Raw genomic sequence first — 21,804 nt, forward strand, 5'->3', positions numbered from 1 at the left:
ATACTGTCATTCATATCATAATGTCTATGCATGTTTACTCACAGAATAAGACCAAGAGATGCAAACTCTGTAATGTTGTTTGTATGTGACAGCAGTACACTGTGAATGTCCATGTGAACGTACATGTTCCGATGCTAATTGTCTGTTTCATGATGGATGTTACAGAGTTTAGCCAGTGAAAACATCTGTAACTTAATAAAACAACGATTTGCAAGAAGGAAGTGGGAAGACTTAGTACTTCATTCCACTGCACAGCCTGTATATTTCTATAAGGGAACATGTTGTGGAACTTTCCTTATGTTCTTGATCTTGATTCTTGTAGCATGATCTGGCTTGAGATCTATTTCAATTACAGATTGATATTCCTGCTGCTTTATTTTCTAGTCATACCTGTGGTGACAGGGGCTTTCAGCCAGCCCTCTGGGTAACAGCAAAATATATCAACTCACAGCAGTTGTAGAAGGTGTAATTCGATGAGTAGGAAAAGGTATAGATGCTGTTGGATGCTAGTATATTGTAATGTTTGGAATGCACACATAGTATTTGTGCTAAATTGCAGTCTTCGTCTTTGTGCTATTATGTTATGTTTAGTTGACTTATTTTAACCTCTCATGTACAATTGATTCACATAAAGTAGATTATTGCATTGACTTTCATGCCTTCCTAGGAGGAATGAATAAAATGATATCCAATCAAAGAACATCAGCCCCTCTTAGAGCATAGCTTTCGTGTTTACAGCTCTTATAAAACTCCCCTTGAGCCTTTTTAGAGGCAGCAGAGCTGAGTGTCCTCTCATAGGTAATGACCTTTTTGTAATTTAGCCTTTCCTGAGAATTTCCAAACACACTGCTTTCACTTAACTGGATGCTTTTTCTCGCCAGTGAAGTCAGAAATTTATGTAAATGTTGAGTTCTCAGTGCAGACTTTTGACGCATACAATATTTTCTTGAGGTTGGGGGGGGGTCTTTTTACTTAAGATCTAGAGAAAACTTTTACAGTTGCAGTAAGTTTTTTTTTTTTCTGGAAGAAAACTCACAATATATGATTGACTTTTTCTAAAGCCTTATATATTCAAAATTAATTAGTAATTTTTAGTATATCCCTTTTTGTTTGCCAGCTTGATGAAATCTACTTTTTAAAAACCAGAAAATGCGGAGGTCAGACTTTGGAAGATGTTACTTAATATAATTTATAAACTTACGAGTGCTTCACTGTATAATATTAATACCCTTTTTCATAGTGTTTTTGCATGACATTCCATAGATAGTGCATGATTTGTGAGCTAAAAGAATATTCAACAGTGTCTAATTCATACTTAAGGATTCCTGAATGATTCATATTTTGTCCCATTTTTATCTTGCTTTATTTGGCTTTATCATCATTTTGTGAATTTAGCCTTTAAGAAAACTGCAATAAAATGCATATATTGCACACTATATGAAATTTAAAGCTTTGAGCAGCAAATTAATTGAGAGAATCTGGAGGTACAGCATGCAGTGATGTTTGGTTAAGGTTTATGGGCAAATTCTGACATAATTCGTATTGTTTTTAGATGAAGACAAGTAGTATTAGCCAAGCTAATGATCCCAAAATCAACATGCTGTGCAGATTAGGCTGTCTTGGGAAATCAGATGGCAAAGAGTTGTGGTTCTGATTGTTGCTATAAAAAAACAAAAAAGTAAATACGCCTGCTGTGTTTACATGACTTGTTGAACGCATAATGAGCACAGTATTTCGGAAGTCTGGTCAGCACACGCTCTGACTATGCTTTTTGGGTTAGAAGGTGTACTAAGTTTTCTCTTACTAGACCCAAGAAAGTATTTAGGAAGAAGAGAAAGCACAATGAATTATTTTCCTTCCTTGTGCACTGAACAATATAGGTCAAAAAGCTACCTTGAAGTATAATCTTGGGAAATGCTGTTCTCTGTATCTCAGAATTCTGAGCATCCCTAAGTGTAATGAGTTTGATGCAAATGGATAGGCTTTTCATGAGATGAAGGTAAAGAAATTTTTACAGTGGCTGCATTCACTCAAGATTCTTTGAATAGAATATCAAGAAGGTTTTTAAATTTTCTTTTTAATCTTTTGCTCAATTTCAAATGCTTAGTGACAGTGTTATTATTAAATTGTCGCTGTTATGCTGTTCTTTTTTTTTTCCCCACTTAATTTATCCCATTTTTGGAAAATACAGTTTTCTTGCATAATTATGGAATAAGATTTATTCATCATACAATTCTTTCTACCTCTTTTCTTGGTCTCTGATTGATTCTTGTATCTATTGTTCTCATTTACTGCTGAATCTACATTTTGATTCCATATGGTATGTCAACAGGAGCATGTTGTATTCTGCTAATTTGCAGCCTAAATAGTTGGGAATCCTATTACTGTTCTTCCATGGCTTCTTCTAAGTTTAAGTATATATTGGGCTGTAGTATTTTTTCAATATCAAAAAACAAGAACATTTAAATGGTGTTTGATAATTTCATACTGCTTGGCATGCTGTTTAGATGCTTATTGTATAATATTTGTGTCAAGCAGGGGGAATCTTCAGACACATTCATGGTCAGTAGCTGTTCTTGTGAGCTAAGCTGCAATGATGGCAATATTTTAACTTCATCAGAAGAGGATGAACCACAGAAAATCCTTCCTGTCATCTGGAAGTCAAACACAAAGCATAATTCTCTGGATTTCAGTGAGTTTTGCACAACTGTCATTAGAAAAGTAATATTATTTCTTGTTGGAGGAGTATGATGTGAAGTACTGTAAGAACACTCCTTAAAAGAATGTTTGTGACCTTTAATAGCCAGTCTGAAGATAAAGATATCCTAGTACAATGCAATTTTCTGTATTTATATATCTGAAGTAATGAAGCAGTTCCAAGTTCTTTTTCAGAAGGAGGATAACCCATTTTTTCTTTTTTTATTATTATTTTTTATTGGAAAGTGCTCCAAATTTCTTATCATATCAATCTTATTTAATGTGTTTTGGTTTTCCGATCAAATTTTCTGTAATATGATCATTCATTAGAGTAGAGGGAGTGAGTTTTATTTTAAAGATCATATTAACACCTGTACCCTAACTCTACAGTTTTCAAATTGAAAATAGAAAAGCAAACTCCAAAATTAAGTATAAAACACACCTTCAACTTGCTTTTCTGGTATATAGGCCTGTCCTATTTGTAGAAACAGTCTCAGGGTCACATGCATGATCAAGTTTAGCAGCATAACAGAATCACGGAATCACAGAATCACTGAGGTTGGAAGGGACCTCTGGAGATCATCTAGTCCAACCCCCCTGCTCAGCAGGGTCACCTAGAGCACATTGCACAGGATCGCGTCCAGGCGCGTTTTGAATATCTCCAGAGAAGGAGACACCACAACCTCTCTGGGCAACCTGTTCCAGTGCTCTGTCACCCTCACAGTGAAAAAGTTTTTCCTCATGTTCAGGTGGAATTGTCTGTGTTTCAGTTTGTGCCCGTTGCCTCGCGTCCTGTCACTCGGCACCACTGAAAAGAGTCTGGTCCCATCCTCTTGACACCCTCCCTTCAGATACTTGTACACGTTGATAAGATCTCCTCTCAGCCTTCTCTTCTCCAAGCTAAACAGGCCAAGCTCTCTCAGCCTTTCCTCATAAGAGAGATGTTCCAGTCCCCTAATCATCTTTGTGGCCCTTCGCTGGACTTGCTCCAGTAGTGCCACATCCCTCTTGTACTGGGGAGCCCAGAACTGGACGCAGTACTCCAGATGTGGCCTCACCAGGGCTGAGTAGAGGGGGAGAATCACCTCCCTCGACCTGCTGGCAATGCTCTTCCTAATGCACCCCAGGATGCCATTGGCCTTCTTGGCCACAAGGGCACATTGCTGCCTCATGCTTAACTTGGTGTCCACCAGCACTCCCAGGTCCTTCTCCGCAGAGCTGCTTTCCAGCAGGTCAACCCCCAACCTGTACTGGTGCCTGGGGTTATTCCTCCCCAGGTGCAGGACCCTGCACTTGCCTTTGTTGAACTTCAGGAGGTTCCTCTCCGCCCACCTCTCCAGCCTGTCCAAGTCTCTCTGAATGGCAGCACAGCCCTCTGGCGTATCAGCCACTCCTCCCAGTTTTGTATTGTCAGCAAACTTGCTGAGGGTGCACTCTGTGCCTTCATCCAGGTCATTGATGAAGAAGTTGAACAAGACTGGACCCAGGACTGACCCCTGGGGGACACCGCTAGCTACAGGCCTCCAACTAGACTCTGTGCCACTGATCACAACTCTCTGAGCTCTGCCATTCAGCCATTTCTCAATCCACCTCACTGTCCACTCATCTAACCCACACTTCCTGAGCTTGTCTATGAGGATGCTATGGGAGACAGTGTCGAAAGCCTTGCTGAAGTCTAGGTAGACAACATCCACTGCTCTCCCCTCATCTACCCAGCCAGTCATTCCATCATAGAAGGCTATCAGGTTGGTTAGGCATGATTTCCCCTTGGTGAAGCCATGCTGACTAGTTACTGTCTTTTAGGTGAGCTGCAGTAACGATTATATGCCTGATATTAGCTTTGCCTCAAACATGAGGTGATTGATGCAAGATAAACCTTGGGTTCATAGGACAGTATCTCATTAAACTACCACAGCATCACTGTGGCTTTAAACCCAAAGATCAATAAACTTTTTCTGAAAATTAAGTTTCATTGTGTCACAGTGTTTAATATTGAGTAGTCTTTAGGCACTTGAATATGGACAAGTGCCTAGCGAGAGGTTAAAAAATGCCTAAATATGTTAGGTTAAACCATCTAACTTCCTTTAAAATTTGGCAGATAACTTTGAAAATCTGTTCCTGTGTCACTCAGGTACTTTTAAATTTTTGCTTTTCAATGGCACATCTGTATCAGTACAGCTAGAGAAACTGTAAAAGGTCAGCAAAAAAAGGAAAGGAGGAGGAAAAAGTACTGAAATCTTCAGCTAAATAATACTTTTAAGCATACACTCTGAAGGCAGTGTTGGAGAAGGATTCATCAAATACCGTTTGGAAGCTTTGACACCAGCACATTTACTTTTAATATTTGTTTTATAACTGCTTGTCTGTAAATGAGTTTTGAAGATGTTTTAATAACTTTTGATTTTTTTTCTGTAGAAGTTCTTCTTACCTAGACAATTTAAAAGATATTCTTGCTTAACCTGGTATTCTTCATCATTGTAATCATAGTGCTGTTCTTCATTTCCCATAGCTAAGACATTTGGAAGTTCAGGAAAGTCCCTGCGTGGTTACCAGTGGTTTTCAGGTTTCACTGCCCACTTTCTTCCATCAGAAGGCAAAAGTACTCAAGATGCAGCAAGGGAAGCATTTTCTTCTCTCCAAGGTGCTTTATTCAGTTTACCAATTATCTGTTTTATTAGTGCTGTTTTTATTATAGCATTTTATAAAGAGTCTGTATTCTCGTATGTTCTTATAACTTTAAATGTTGTGATTTTCAGTTTGTCATCTCATCTTGCCTTCAGTTGGTATCATGATATCACAATTGCTGGCTTTAATATTGAACACATTGTAATTCACCCCATTTTTGAAGACCCTCAAAGCCAGAGTTGTGTTCGTATCACTGTAACAACACTATTTTCACAGTACTTTTATGCTTTATAACTTTCTTTCAATAAATACTGCGTGTGTGTGTGTGTGCATGTGTGCTATGGATGCTGTCTAATCGCTAAAGCACTTTTGTAGCTACCATAATTTGAAATTAAGTTTTCTAGAAAGCTGTTTCTGTTGCACATTTTGGCATCTAGGATTAGGTCAGCAGCAATAAATCTCATTTATATACTAAATGTAAAGGAGAAATTGCTATCTTGGGAATCAAGGAATCCAGATTCCTTACTATCCCCCTCTTACAAGATATTGACATATAAAACAAAATGTTCACATTTTGTTTCACATCTTTCTTCATTTTAAACTTTAAATAAAGCATGTTTATGCAGGCTTCTTTTTCTTTCATAAAAATGGAAATAATTCTTGGTATCTGAATGGGTAGGCTCATATTCTTGTTCACAAATTCTCATGATGTATTGTCCCATAAAATCTTTGTTTGGCTTGTGCAGCTGAGTTCATGACTGAATATAGAATGATAAAGAAACCCTAGCGATTTTTAGGAAGCAAAGAAGTCATATGTTGTAGAACTCCCTTAAGCTAAACTTTAATAGCTTGGAAATCAGCAAGGTGGGTGTAATCAAACTTTTAGTGAAGGGCAGCAATGTTTAGTGTAAATTTTCTGGGCATAATCTGTAAATTGAAGCAAAAGGGTTCTGTAACATTTTTGTTACAGAATTTGGTTCTCATTATATTTGTATGGAAATCTGCTAGTACAAACATTATATGTTTTTGTTGTAGAATCTGTCAAAAAGAAGAAGAGGAAGAAGACTAATTGTGTCTCTGACTAGTTCAGTAGCCTATTGCTTTCAGCAAATCACTTGCAGTAGCAAGTAGTATTGTATTCTAATTCAGGAAAAATTGTCATTTTCTCATCCTTGGTAGAAAATGTCAGTTCTCACATTTCCTGTGGGTTTTTTACCTTTCTGGAGGATAGTGTGGAAAACTGAATGAATTATGGTCCCATCATATGAAGAAACCACAATATTCTTCTTTTGCTTTTTTTTTTTTCTGAGAACTTGACTAATCTGCAGATATGTGTAAGACTTTTCCTCAGCTCATACTTACAGTATAGGAGTTCAGTTCAGTCTTTTATGATATGAGAATGGAATAGGCACATTCCTTCTAACCTTTTCTTTGCAGGATTAATTGATTTAATGTCCTCTAAAGAGGTGAGTTGCCAGAAGGATTCAGAAATGGAAATCTATTTCTTGACCATATGAAGCATGTAGTTGTTCTTCTGTAAAGTGGTTAGATTTCTTCCATAAAACTAAGATCAGGAGAAAGGAATTCAGTACATTATTGTTTACACTTATTTTCTTAAACTATTAATTTAAACTTTTCTTCTGGTGATTGGAAGATGACAAAGACTGCAACGCTTAAAGCAGCTCCAGTGCAGTTGTACCTTGGCAAAACTCCATAGGCTTCAAGAGAGCTACATAGATTTTTACTACATGAGATTTTAGTCTAGAATACTACCTGCTGTAGGCAATATTGATGTTGTCTTTTGTAACTTTCAGCCTAAGGATCTTACTTAGATCACCCATTTAAAAAAATTAAGTTGTATTCTGGCCAATGTTATCTTTTGTCAGAAGTTCTGCCAAAGTAAATATGAGTCTCACCTGGCCATATTTTATAAATTATTGGGAACAGTGAACGGCTTGAAATTCAATATAAATGCTGTATACTTTCCTTGTACATTTTGAAACTGTGCTGTGTAAGAGTTCTCTCCTTGGGAAGCAGAACTTGCTGTGGGTGAAGAACCCAAGTGGTGGATTGGTAACTGGTTCATCACTTATGCCTTTCTACTAGATACAGTGCTTTGGGAAGTCAGTTTTATGCTGCTTACAATCTAGGGAGAGATTATTTCCCATCATTCCTCTAACACATGCAGAGTACAAGAGGATTGTACCTTTAATTTGTTTAAGAAGATATTTTTTATAAAGTTGGAAATTATGAATTTAACCAAATCTCTTTCTTTTAACTTGCAAATATTGTTACGTGTTTACAAATTAGGGTTAACTTTGACTTAAGCATTTTAAATCTAGACCTGCTTTTTTTTCCTCAAAATATTCCAGATAATGCTGCAAAACTTTTAACTACAGGCTGAAACTCTTTCTTCTTGACTAAAATGTTATGCTGACTGGAAATTTGAAAAATATCCTTATCTCCTTCTTGACTGATGAAGTAGCAGCTGGTATTGACCTAGTGATTGCCATCAGGCAGCTTTCAAATACAGAATTATCAGTGTGCTGATTTCTCAGCTGATGCTTCTGCAGTTGTATCTTGACTTCAGAGGAGTTTTATGTCAACTGCGTTATAGTTTCTTGTATCACTTAACACACACTTTCCTTTTCTGTCAGTGAGAATTCCCCTCTTTAGATTGCCAAAACTAAGAAACAGCAGTATGACTAAGTAAAACTGGGACATTTAGAGCAAAATCCAGTACTGATATGGCCATATTGCCGTTAGTGGAAGTGTGCCAGCTCCTGAACCGTGTTTAAAAGCATGGAAACGTTTTACACAAAAAGTATTTGTTTCTCACTAAAGCAACAGATTATCTTTACCCTCGTGTACTGTTCCACTGGAAAAAAAAAATATACATGTATGCACTATAACTCTAAAGGACAAGATCCCCAAAATTATACTGAAAAGAGTTTTAAGTAGGTCACTTCAAGTTAAGTCACATGGCACTCCGTTATTGTATATGTTTTATATTTGTTCACATTTTTCAGAGAAGGCTTTGTTCTTAATTTAGTTTCTGTTGCTCATGAGTTATAATACGACCAGACTGCAGACCTGCTGAGCTGATCCCACATACCTTGTTATGGTATTTGGTATGTAAGAGTAGTAGATTCTGTCTCCTTAAGTGCTATGGCTTGAATCTTCTGTCTGTACACATTCAGGTGATACTGACTTTCCAAGTTCTTTCCTTGAGCAAAGTCTTTCTCTGCTACCATCTTTCCTTCTTTTCTGTCATGGCCACTTCTGTTTCCTATTGTCTGTCTTGCCATTTGTAACTCTTTGTTTATATAGAGCTTATTATTGCAGTAAGGTGGGTTTTTTTAAAAAAGTTTAGACAATCATCCTTCTGGAATGGCATATAAATACTTGGTCTTGTCTTTGAAGATGGTAATGGATTAAATGACCTCTTGCCGTCCCCTCCAAATTTTGTACTTTTGTGATTCAAAGTGCTTTATAGATTACTAGCTGTCATAATCTGAAAAGAAAAAATACAAGATAAAACATGAGTACAAGGAATTTGGACTGTCACATGTATATATGTGTGTGCGTGCACATTAATGCATGATATATTAAAGCAAAAAATCATTTTTATTGAGGGTGGATAAAATTAATTTATATTCTTTATATAATCGGAAAATCAACTTGAAAAAAAATTTCATGAAAAATTGGGTATTATGAGGGGATAGGTAGTATGTGGCAAAAGCCTTCAGTCATGTGTAGACAAGTGTTGGGTTATTATCATTTGCTTTTGTTGAACAAACACAAGATGCCTCTGCTGTCTTTCTACACGCATTTAAAATATTCTATTTTTAACAGCTATATTATTTTTGTCTTGCAGCTAATATGACTTCAGAGGGATTTAAATTGAAAGATATTATTTTGGTACATCTGTATATGAAGAGCATGAAAGATTTCACTGTTATAAATTCAGCTTATGTGGCAGAATTTGATTTGTGTTCACCAGTAAGGTAGGATTAGACTATTGCTATAGTGTATTTATGATACATTGTAATATACTGTATTATTGGTACCATATTTATGAAGCTTTTGTACAAATTTTTGCATCTCACAGACTCAGAAATATACTTTTGCTGCCTTTTAGGGTAATTGCATCAGGGATGGTCATCTTAGAAACACTAGAGTTGGAGATTCTTGCCTTAATATTTTCCATAAAGTTTATATATGCCCCCCATATGGTCTTATAGCAGTATAATAAAATTTTGCAAGTGTTGGTGCCTCTCTGTGACTTGTCTGAACTGATGTGTCTTTTGTATTGATGGTTTGGGGTTTTAGGGTTTTTTGTTTTGTTTTGCTTGTATATTACTAGCCTGTCAATTACTTTACTTTCTTCAAAAAACCCATGATTTTACTAAACCTTCTTTTGTTTTTTTGCTGTTTTTTTGTTTTTTTGCTTGATAATTCAGGTTGGAAGGGACCTCTGGTGGTCGTCTAGTCCAACCTTCTGCTCAGAGGAAGGTCAACTATGAGGTCGGACCTCATGTCCCATTGTTCAGGTTTTTTAAATCAAGTTCATACTTTTAGCATATGCATGGACGAGCAAAGAGCAGAGATTACAATCATTCAGTTCATGAAAATGCCATTAATGGTAATAGTTTTTTTTCATAGGGAAGATATGGCAATAAATTGAGATAAAAAAGCCACTTAATTTTCAAAGGTGAATTCCATAGCAGCTTTTTTGACCCAGGTTACTTACTATTTGAATAAAAATTACCCTAGTCCTTTCCCTAGGTTTCAGTTTTGAGCTAATTTAAAAGCTAGGTTTGCAAACCTGTATTTTCCACTAAACATCATCTTGTCTGTTACTTAGCCCTGTATCTGAAACTAAACCTTTCCTGATACTCAGCCTACATTTTCTGTTTTGAATACATTCCATCTTCCCTGTTTATGGCTGGCTGAACTACTATACTCATTTCTTCCCCTTCAAAGGTTTGTAGACTGTTGTTAATCTTCAGTGAACCATGACCATTAGCTGTTTACACCATGCAGTGAAACATAGCACAGAGAAGTTGGAGCTGGTACCAGCTGCACCAGAATTGGTAGCGTTGTTGCATTCAGTCTGATTAATGTGAATAAGAGAAGGACTTATTAGGTGAAATCAGTAACATAATAGAAGGGCCATACATACAGTTTTTGGATCTCAGCTAGTACCCCCACACAGTGAAGTACCATTTGTACATCCTGTCTCTACCTTTGTTAGCATGAGTCTCTGCATTATACTCCATGATATCACATGTACGAACTGTAGGACTCTAAACCTCTTAGCCTTCTAGAAAATGCTGAAAAGCCCAAGTTTCATTTGATTCTGTACTGGTCTGTGATTTGGTAGTTTGTAAGACAACTCGTTTCAAGATCAGACTTTGTGATCATTTCATTGAGCTCTTCTAATCTTTCTGTGAGGTCAGTTTTTCTAATCTGTGTTTTAATGTTGTAGTTATCACATTCTGCTGGATTCTGACCAGATTGTCAATATCTGTTGTAGTTAAGTTCTCTTCCTTACCACGGATGTAGGGGATAAAAACAGTATCCACCCTGTTCTTTTATGTGATGCCTGTATGTATGCTTTCCCAAATTACATTGATCTTTTTATTGGCTGTCATTATTTTTCTAACTCTTGTCTATTTATCTGGCCCGTATATCTCTTTCACCAGTATATCCATCCATCTCTTTCATAATTGTTGATTCCCAAGTTTTTCCCTCTTATTGAATATATTTGTCAGGGATTGTAATTCCTCAGAACAAGCGTACTTGCATTTTCTATTTCGTCTAAGCTCGTATTCTGTGAACTTATTATCCCTCCTCAAGATGGTTAATTAAAATACTAATATAATATGTATTCTAAAATAAAAATAATTTTGTCAATTTTAGTGTTACACAAAGTATCTTAAAAGAAGCAGACTCTTTACTTTTTCCTGTTGTGCAACTGAAAAGGTTTTATTCTTTATTCAGGCTTATAGCATACATTTCACATAACTTAGTAATAATTTTGCTAGTAGTTGCATCTGTGTAGAACTCACTGCTTTGAATGGTTTCCTAAGACAAATTTCCCTGCATCTTTATTAATGTCCTCCCCCATAATTTATAAAATCTTTCTATATTTTATACAAAATGCAACCAACTGAGAAAGACACAAAATTAAATTCCTAGCCTGAATTTGCTACAGAGCACAGTGATATTATACGATATATAACAGGGATTATGCAATATAGAAGTACCATAGTAAAAATCAAATGTTATTTGTTACCATTGCTCTGTCATATTTGATAACTTATTGGTCTCCCTTTCATTTTTCATCTATATCTAGAAGCACCAAAACCAAAATATCATCCTGGTAACATAAATCAGGAGGGAAGGCAAAATGCTAAAAGATTGTATGGCTTATATGATACAAATTGCCATCTAAAATAGGAATGCTCATTATCCTTCTTTATTTTAGATAAGACACTTTTTAAAAAAAAGTGGAAAAATATCTTCTAATTGTGAAAAGATTCATATTAACTAATACAATATATAAGTATTTGAGTGGTAAGAAAAGTGATGGAACTTTTTTTTTTTGTTAGTTCCAAATTATATTGCAAATACTGTATTATGTCTGTGGTTAACATTGCCATGACCAGATATTCATTCTCTGGCACTGTGTATATTTTATTTACTACAAATAATGTTAATTCTAATAAAATAGGAGGAGGGGGTGCCTTTTCAGTTTAGCAATTTTGTAACATAAAATAACGTATTCTATTTTTATTACAGAATATGAAGTAAAGTATAGTCATTGACTTTTAAGTATAGTGTGATTATAATTAAAACATTGTTAAGATAATGCATATCATGATAGATTCACATTCTCCTAACCATCTCTACCACCTGGGTGTCAGAAGAGGCTAGAGAGCCGGAAGAGGCTTCTTTGAGATGCTAATTATAGTGCAGGATTACTAAACCACAGAGGGGTGGAATGCTGGGTTTGTATGCCTTAAGAGCAGAGATCTATCCCCAGATGTGAAATACACAAAAATGAATCTCCAGTCTTTTGTATCTTAAGTCTTCTGAAAGGCACTTACCCTTCTCCAGATTTAGCTTCCTTCACTTCTCATGCTGCTGCATGTCTTAAGCCTCCACATTTACATAGCCAGCCACATAGTCTTTCATCACTTCTTGGAAAGGTCATAAAATAACAGCTAGAAAGATTAGGAGGTTGCAGGAAAATGGCTTTTTATGATTATTTATGTGGAACAAACAGATTTATGGTTTTTTTGACCAAAAGAAAAATTATGCGGCAGTTTGCATGGCTGCATAATTGCATTATGCACAGAGACCTGGCTGTGGGAGTTCTCACAAGTAATATGCTAGAAGCACAGACTCAAGGGTGTGGATCTGCACTAAATTTGCAAAATTGTCTTGAAAATTTACCAGCCCAAGCAGAAAATGTACTCGCCCATCCTTATGATGATGATAATGAGGAAAAAATACTTTATTTGCATAGGACAGGAGGGGAGAAAGGTAGTTTTCTTGGAAGAAGCAAGAAGAATTTTGTAAGATTGTATTACATGATATGTAAATAGAACAAATAATTTTTTGTTAGATTCCTGCTGGGAGCTAAATGACTTTTTATGCGTGGACTGGAAATGTAATTGTTTTTCAGGCTTAGAAATGCCAATTTTTTTTCTACTGCTTTTTCACTGGGCAGATGCAACAGGCAGGCTGTCTGTCCATCTAGACACGCAAAATCTTGGAGCAAACAAAAATGAACTTTTTTGATGAGTACTTAAGTAGGTTTTCAGTTCTGTCATAAATGTTTGTGTCATGAAATAAAACATTCAGTATTGCATTATAACATGTGAAGAAGCTGTGAAGAAACAGTAAGCTGCTGCTGTTTAGAAAACTAAATCTCTAGTCCAGCTAGTAGAAGGAAATTCAGTGACAAATGGGTGGGGATAAGAATACTATAGTGATATAGACATGTAGTGTGAAGGCTGCTTAGCATAACTTATCTGGCGTTTTTAAATAGTTGCGTGGTCAGGATTTTTTTTAATAACAGAACTCATATATTTGTTCTTAATAAAATGATACACATCATAAAAATAACCAAATGGAAATGGGCCACTGACTATAATATTAATTTGCATTACCAAGGAGAAACTAACTTGCTAGAAGTCTAAAATTGATCATAATTTCGAGAGGAGGTAACCATGTAAGTACTACCTGGTTATTGTGATACTATAGCTTTGTTATATGTTCCTGACAAAATTTTGTAACGTAGTATCCAAAAAACATGGAAAATAAATGCTGAAAGTTGGTGCAGGCAAACTTTGTTTGACAAAGATAATTTTCTTGTGTTTTCAGAGTATGTGTAGAAACCCTGTTACCTGATGGAGTACTGTTTTGCATTGACTGCCTTGTGCATAAGTATGACATTGCAACTGATGACATGTTGCATGATGAAAAACTGGTCATGCATGTACAGAGCATTTCTCACTGGGCACCTGCTAATATAGGACCTTACAGTCAGTCCATCAAGGTAGGAAATCTTTGTTTTTTCTTATGAACTATAAGACAGTGTATTGAAATGGGTACAAAGTTGCAAAGTCTCATTCCCTCCCATCTCGAAGTGCAAAAAAAGGAAGAATGTATTAAAGTTGAAGGGAATTGTTCTTATTTTCTACTTTAAGAAAATTTTTAAATGAGCATTTTGAAGATATATTTTTAAAACTTATGAACAAAACAAAAAAGTAACCTGCATCAGCCTATATACTATTTAACTATTTAAGTATGAAAACAGGCAGTAAACTATCACAGATAAGTGGACCAAATGTTTGAATGTAAAGTTTTTTCCTAATCAGATTAATACAGTACCAAAACATCCTCTTGCCTAGCTAGTACCACTCTGGATATTGATAAAATGCCTTAAATTTTCTGTTGCCAAAATTTGTATATCCTTTCCTTACCAACTCTCCTCTTGTGTAACATAAAGCTCAGTCCAAATTACTATGTAGCACAAACTGTGATTCAAGCAACATGGTATGTCATCTGTTTTAATTCTCCTGAACATCTTTCAGTCTGAAAACCCACCTTGTATAATGCCCATGAAATCATAATTTTTTTTGTCTATGTACCAGTTATATTTTTATGGTAGTCTACAGAAAATTTCAGGAACAGTGTTTTGCTTCAGAAGTTCATGGAGAACATATTTAATTTGCAGGAGGAAGTGTTGGTAGGTAGATACTATATTACTCCTGTAGTTTAAAGCAGGGTGGGTATTTGTCATCTGTATATATCTGTTTCTCTTGAGGAAGCAGAAATTTGGGTTTTAGATGTTTTCTTTTCATTCAGTTTTATACGCTGACTGTCATGTTGTGTCATGTTGTATATAGTCCTGCAAAGATAAAATTTAATGAACTTTACACTGTTATATTTGGGAAAACTTTTTTGGTGTTACATCATTGCAACTAATCTGTGTTCTTGTCCTAGAACTGACATAGACTAAATTCAGATAAGGGCATAAACTGAACATTGCTTTAGTAATCAAATGAGCAGTCCCATGCTGTCAGTGGATGTTAAGCAGACACACTGTCAGTCTCCTGGTAGTATGGAACAGTCAGCATAGCCAAATAAAGATTAATTTCCCTTCACGCAACTTGTAATGTGGGTCAGAAATTATAACATTAAGGAAAACTTAGTGTCCTTTTATTTCCCAAAGGGCTGTATTGGTCAAGCCATATTATTTTTCCTTAAGGTGAAAGATAAATATTTTTACTTTTAAAATCGAAGGGCCATAGGATTAAAGAAACAGTTATCAAAAGCTGCACCTCTGCTATAGGATCACTCACTTGTGTTATCCCTTGTGGATAATCTGTCTCTAGTCCACAAATATCTGTATGGGGCCACTAAGTGAAACGGTAATGTGTGTGCCACCACATTAATTTTCCTTTGCTATATATAGCCTTACTACTATGTTTTGGCCAATATGTTTTATCCAAGTATCAATACTTAATGTTATCCTGGTTTTATCTTGCTAATCGTCTTTGATTTTTTTTTTTGATAAGATATTTCTATTCTGCATAACTTGATCTAATAAAATCCACAAGAATATTCATTTTTTTATTCCACTAAAATGTACTTTGTATTTTTTAAATAATTTGTTTCACTTTCTAAAATAGTATAAAAAACATACAACCTATACATAATACATTACAGAAAAATGCATAAGTGCATAAACAACATATTTGCATTTGAAAATTTATTAATATAAGATATGGGCCTTGTATTATCTCAAATATAATTTTCCCAAATTTAAAAGCTTTTTTAGGGGCATTTTCAGAAATTTATTCAGACTAAGTATCAGGCAGGTATTAAGCTCTCAAAGTCACCAGCAGAAGTAAAGCACTTCAATATCTTTTGGGAATGAAACATATTTTCCAGTATAAATAAAGAAAATTTTTTTTAACTTTATATTCGGCAAAAGTGGTTTGAAATTATTTTATGATGATGAAATGTTGGTCAGTTTTATATGTTTGAGGAGCATAAGTTTAATGATCTCAAAATAGTAAATGGTTAATACCCTTATGTTGTATAATTGATGACTTTGCTTTTCATTTGTTTGACAATAATTTGACAATTAAATTCTCGTCTTTTTGGTCCATTATAAAGTTTTGTGCACGCTGAAGATTCATCATGTATTTTAGTACAGAATTTTCATTCACTTTGGAATAGGCCAAGGACTGTAATACCCAGGGTATTGCAAGTTGGGATTGATGTGCACTGGCGTTTAAGTACAGAGCTGGCAGTTGAAAAGTGTAGGTAGTTCATGCAAATTATGATATTCATACTTCAGGCTCAACAAATCACTCAGCAGAGCATCAGTTTAATTCTGTAGGAACCTTGCAGGATCCTGCCAACCGTACCGTGAGGACAAAAATTAAAGATTTGAAATATACCATGAGAATGTCCTTCTGACCTCAGTCTGACAGACACCAAACAGCAGTGGCAGGATGAAATTAGGTTCTAAATTTCATTCAGAGTATTTATAGCAAAATCAGACATTCTTCCTCTTTTGAGAGTAACATTCTTTAATAACAGTCTCAGTTTTTCTGCTTGTAAGAAGTAGACATAAACGGTTGTAAGATACAATGTGACCGACTTTCCCATATGTAAGAAAAAATTGCAATAATTCTTTTTGGTCCACCTGCTGTAGAAACCTCTGTCAATCTTAATGTCAGTGTCCGCAACTGGATTATAAGATACTTCAGAGTTATAGTAACGGCTATACTGATGATCTCAGTAATATGTCACAAATGCACAGGACTATGTAGTATTAGTGCTTTTATTATTATTATTATTATTATTATTATATCAGCTGATGTAATAAAAGATATTACGTCTCTCTATAAACTTCATCTCACAGGTTAATGAGAGATTAAACACTCTACCTTGCTTTTGTCAGTCTTACAGTTATTATTTGCACATTTCAGACCAAGAAGAACCTAGTAGTAGTGAATTTTAGCTGTCTTACAAATAACTTTGTTTTACCTAACATTTCCATTTTTTCAATTTCTTTGACAAAAAGAATGGAAGCAGATTTTTTTACACTGGTAGGACCTGATCTGTAACTCTAGGAACACTTAGTAGTCGGGTGAAATGAAACCACTGCATTTGTCACTGCCCTCTTCATGCCTTCTGTGTAAGTATGGAAAGTTTAAGATCGTACTGAGAAAGAACCTAAATGTCCTTTTGATCTCATGCTTGGAGATGCACTTTATAAGTAAGGGTTCAAAGTGTTCTGATTATATCTTTCTAATAGTTGTACCACAGAGTTTCTAGGCTAGTCTGTCTGGGAATATGTGATGCTATGCGATTTGCCCTCTTCCAGCTCTTTGTACCACAGTAAGCACCAGCCCAGTTTATGCAGGTCATTGTTAAACATACCTCAGTATTTTTACTAAATGTATTTCATGTTTTTACTTCTCACTGTTGTCTGTCTTATTATTTACATGTTTTAATTCTGTTTTACCAGTGGATCAGGGGATTTGTCAAGACTAAACTGTAACTGATAGTTTCTATAGAGCCTGCTTACTTATCATCTTCACGAAAGCTAACAGTACAGTTGTATATCAAGGATTTAGACCTGTAGATGCACTGCAAAGCAGTGCTGCTGGTGAGAAATTTATATTTAGAGTTCATTCATGATTATCCATTCTGTGAGAACGTTCCTTGAGCATTTGTGAACTGTGAGCATAGTTCATTTAAAAAAAAAAAAAAATCCCAATGCAACTGAAACACTAACCATAAATACTTATCTAAGAATGCGTGGAAACTTGACCATGTTTGCACCAGACGTTCTTTTAATATGTTAATGCAGTTTAAAAGTCTATTTGCACTTCAGTTTGTCTTGGCAAAGTTTCTTAATGTTTTCTATCTGGAAATGAACAAATAAACTGCAACTGTAGAATTTATTGTACTCTCATATGCCACAATTTTTGACACTGTCATAATGTATTTTATACACATAATAGCATATATACATCTATGACTTGATTATGTCTACTGAAGCTTTTAGCTATTTGTTCATGTGTGAAATGATGGAATACTCTGGTTGGTCCGTCACACTGTGATTTTTTTCCTCATGACCTCAATTCTTTCTTTCTGCCACTGCCAAATCTCAATTTCTGCCATCCTTGAGGCCTCTTTTCCCAATCTTTTCATCCACGCTGTCTGAACCCAGTAGCACAAACATGAAAAACAAAAGAGAGAGTCTTTTTACTCTCTTACTTTCAATGTCCAGACCCCTATAATTTGATCAAATTTGGGTTCTTACCCCCATGTTTACTTACCTTCTCATAAATTATTCTTTCCTTTTATTTTTCTGAACATCAAGACACGAGGAGTTAAAAGGTAAGTATTGTGGGAGCAATAGTGGAAATAAGGATTCTGGCATCTCATTTAAGGTGGTGGTTCTAATGTTTCCCTGCTAAGAAGGCTTAGTTTCTTCTCCCACAGTGAAACTGAAAATGGCCAACACATCTTAGTGCACAGTTGGTAACAGATGGCTTTTAAAGGAGAAGGTGTTGTTGGAAATAGCCTTGTCCATAATGTAACCCAGTTACTTAAACTATCTGACTGGTTGCAGTTTCCAAAAGCATGTTTAGCTGGACATAATAAGTTAAATAAAATGCATATTTTAAGGAGGAAGCTCACTTCAAGGGATGCATTGATTATCCTTGTAAGAAGATCAGCCTAAAAAGGATGAAGACAGAAAGATGTCAGAAGAATTAGTGAATCAGGGACTGAAAAAATCATGGTGAGATTCCTAAAGATATAATTGACACTTTTGAGAAACTTTAATGAATTACTTTTTTTTTCGCATACATATAGCCAATAAGTTGTTTGTTCTCCTCCTTCCCCTCTTTACTTTTGTGATTTAATAACAGTTTATTATATTATACTGTGTGTGGTAATAAAAGAGGAAGATTCCCATGTGCTTTTACCTTCCATTTTTGTGTGTTCTTTGAGAGGCTGTAGCTGGGCTGAAATACTTGTATTAAGGTGAAGTGTGAAAATAACCTTGATTACTTTCTTTTCCAGTTTGAATGTGGTAAGTGTACTAGGCATGACTATGTGTTTCCAGTTTTTGGGTGTATAAAATACGTGGAGAAATATAAATATAAGCAGTTTAACTTTTACGAGAAATTCAGAATTGCAGGCTCTTGAGGACAATTTTATTTTGAATGTGAGCTTCTTTAGTATTTCCATATGAATTAGGGGCAGATTCAGATAAAACTGGCTACAACTTGACGACTACTTGTCCTGTGGGAAGGAAGCAGGTCCCCCCTAATCTACATGAGGAAATTCTCAGGCTGCTAAAAAACAGGTTAACAGTCTTTAAGGAGTCTTTACACAGTTGAAAATGACTCATTTCACCTGGTTAAGTTGTTATTCCTTGTGTTTTAAATCAGAGGAGATACATTTTTCTTTAGCTAGTGAAATTTAGAAAAACATTCTGAATGCACTCCAGGGAAGTTGGCTGAATATTAAGAAGATAGCTTCCACAGATGTAGAATTTAAAGTAGATTACCAATGCCTGATATATCACAGAATCACAGAATGGTTGAGGTTGGAAGAGACCTCTGGAGATCATCTAGTCTAAACCCCCTGCTCAAGCAGGGTCACCTAGAGCACATTGCACAGGATCGCGTCCAGGCGCGTTTTGAATATCTCCAGAGAAGGAGACTCCACAACCTCTCGGGGCAACCTGTTCCAGTGCTCTGTCACCCTCACAGTGAAAAAGTTTTTCCTCATGTTCAGGTGGAAGCGTCTGTGTTTCAGTTTGTGCCCGTTGCCTCACGTCCTGTCGCTTGGCACCACTGAAAAGAGTCTGGCCCCATCCTCTCGACACCCTCCCTTCAGATACTTGTACACGTTGATAAGATCTCCTCTCAGCCTTCTCTTCTCCAAGCTAAACAGGCCCAGCTCTCTCAGCCTTTCCTCATAAGAGAGATGCTCCAGTCCCCTAACCATCTTCATAGCCCTACGCTGGACTCTCTCCAGTAGTGCTACATCCCTCTTGTACTGGGGAGCCCAGAACTCGACACAGTACGCTCCAGATGTGGCCTCACAAGGGCTGAGTAGAGGGGGAGAATCACCTCCCTCGACCTGCTGGCAATGCTCTTCCTAATGCACCCCAGGATGCCATTGGCCTTCTTGGCCACAAGGGCACATTGCTGTCTCATGGAATATATCTTGCACATGCTCTCTATAGTGTATTTTTAAATTACAGCTTAATCAGTTGGATTGCAACATACATAATCCAAATAAATATCATCAGTAGCATTATATATAGTAGAAAGGATCAGTTTTATGAGGCATCTTTTTTTTTCCTTCACTTAAAGTTCTGTTATGTACTGGACTTGCATCTCCTGCATAAACATAGAGGTGGATCAACATACAAATTTAAGACCACCTTGTAAGACCAGAAAAGTACCTGGAAAACACTGTACCTTTTGAAGAAATGTTATAGAAGTAGTAGTAGGTTTTGAAAACAAATCCTTATAGAAGATGAAAAGACTTAGTGCAGCTGGCTAATCCTACAGGAAGGAAATGACCTTCTTTCCAGTAGTGAGCAGTATGCATACTCTGGATTATATGATGAGCCATAAATACTTGCAGCTGAGGCAGCCTGTAGGAGTACTCGTAGATGTAGACAGGAGTCCCGTGCCATTTGGGGACAGCTTGTTTTTTTTCTGCTTGTGATCCTCTAGATGTTCCTCCTGGCAGGAGGAATCTTCAAATGTGCCTGAGGTGGTATCAGTACTTCTTTTGGAAACTGAATCCTAAAGACTATCAGGAGAATTTTAAAATGTTTTCAGACTGTTTTTAATTATTCCCTTTGCTCTGCAGTCTCCTTTGGAGGACTCCACTGATCTTTTTTACAGCTTTGTAGACATTCTTGGGCATGTACTGCCAGTTGAAATTTCAGTCCCATTTAGAGCTTTACACTTTAGAGTAAAGGGGATGCTCCACATACTGGTTTCGTAACAACAGAATTAAGCCGTTCTAATGGCCCCTGCAGTGGTTTGTTTTTCACTGTAGAGAGGTCAGTGGATAATGGCCTCTCCATATGGAGATTATATGGATGTCAGGATGTATTGTACTATGGTACGACTCCGCTACAGAAGAAGCAGCAGTTGAAGATCACAACATTCTTCTTCCACTTACGCCATGTGTTTCATCCTATTCTGTGAGATCTGCATTTTCCAACAAGAGAAGTTTAGAGGTCATAATACAGGTTTTGCTAGTAATTGATCCTTTGGTGGACTGGGAGTTAAGGACCCGGTCTTAGTTGATTGTGACTAGCGCCCAGTAGAGTGCAGAGAAGCCATATTTTGTACCAGATGCACTGTATTCATTTTGACATTCAGTTCAGATGCATTTTTTTGGAAAGTAGGTAAGGAGCTGGTTAAGCCATCTTAATGGTGTTAAATAGATATGTTGCAATGGCAATCTTGAGGAAAGGGAAGAGTTTTCTGAGGAAGCAGTTGCGGAAGAGTAGGTTTTTTGTGGCTGATGTTATCTGGTTGTCCAGGTTGCTTAATCAGTCAGTTAGGATCCAGTTTGCACTGTATGATGATAGAAAAAATAAGTCTTTGCTATCAAATTTTCCCTTCAGGAGATTGTTAATGGTGCTGTATGGAACAGTAGATGAGATACTGTAATTTTAGTAATGAAAGAAGGCAAGTCATACTCCAGTGGCACTGGCATACCAGCTCCCATGTAAGTAACCCTGTCACTAATATGAAAGTTATGGTTGTTCCTAGATGTTGCCTAAACAATTTATATAAAAAGTTAGAGCAACCTGGAGACTGTTCTAAATTATATACAAACCACAAGTATGTAAGTTAGGAGACAAGGGAGCAAAACTGATCTTTGCAATTCTGC

At 36.2% G+C, this 21,804-nt stretch overlaps 1 protein-coding gene across 8 annotated transcripts in view; it reads left to right on the forward strand.

The window, feature by feature from the left end:
- DPH6 (diphthamine biosynthesis 6) overlaps nt 1–21,804 on the forward strand; it is a 232,215-nt gene that overhangs the window by 106,069 nt on the left and 104,342 nt on the right. For 5 of the 8 annotated variants that reach the window (XR_010884170.1, XM_067296660.1, XM_067296661.1 and 2 more), the window contains exons 9-12: nt 2,536–2,692; nt 5,207–5,338; nt 9,200–9,329; nt 13,720–13,894. Coding sequence is in view for 7 of the 8 variants with exons in the window: in XM_067296660.1 (XP_067152761.1) it covers nt 2,536–2,692; nt 5,207–5,338; nt 9,200–9,329; nt 13,720–13,894 (594 nt within the window). In the remaining variant the exon portion in view is untranslated. The remainder of the gene's footprint in view (nt 1–2,535; nt 2,693–5,206; nt 5,339–9,199; nt 9,330–13,719; nt 13,895–21,804) is intronic. The other 3 variants (XM_067296662.1, XM_067296665.1, XM_067296659.1) reach the window with 1 other exon arrangement.

Source organism: Apteryx mantelli, chromosome 4 (assembly GCF_036417845.1).
Source record: "Apteryx mantelli isolate bAptMan1 chromosome 4, bAptMan1.hap1, whole genome shotgun sequence".
Classification (NCBI taxonomy): Eukaryota; Metazoa; Chordata; class Aves; order Apterygiformes; family Apterygidae; genus Apteryx; species Apteryx mantelli.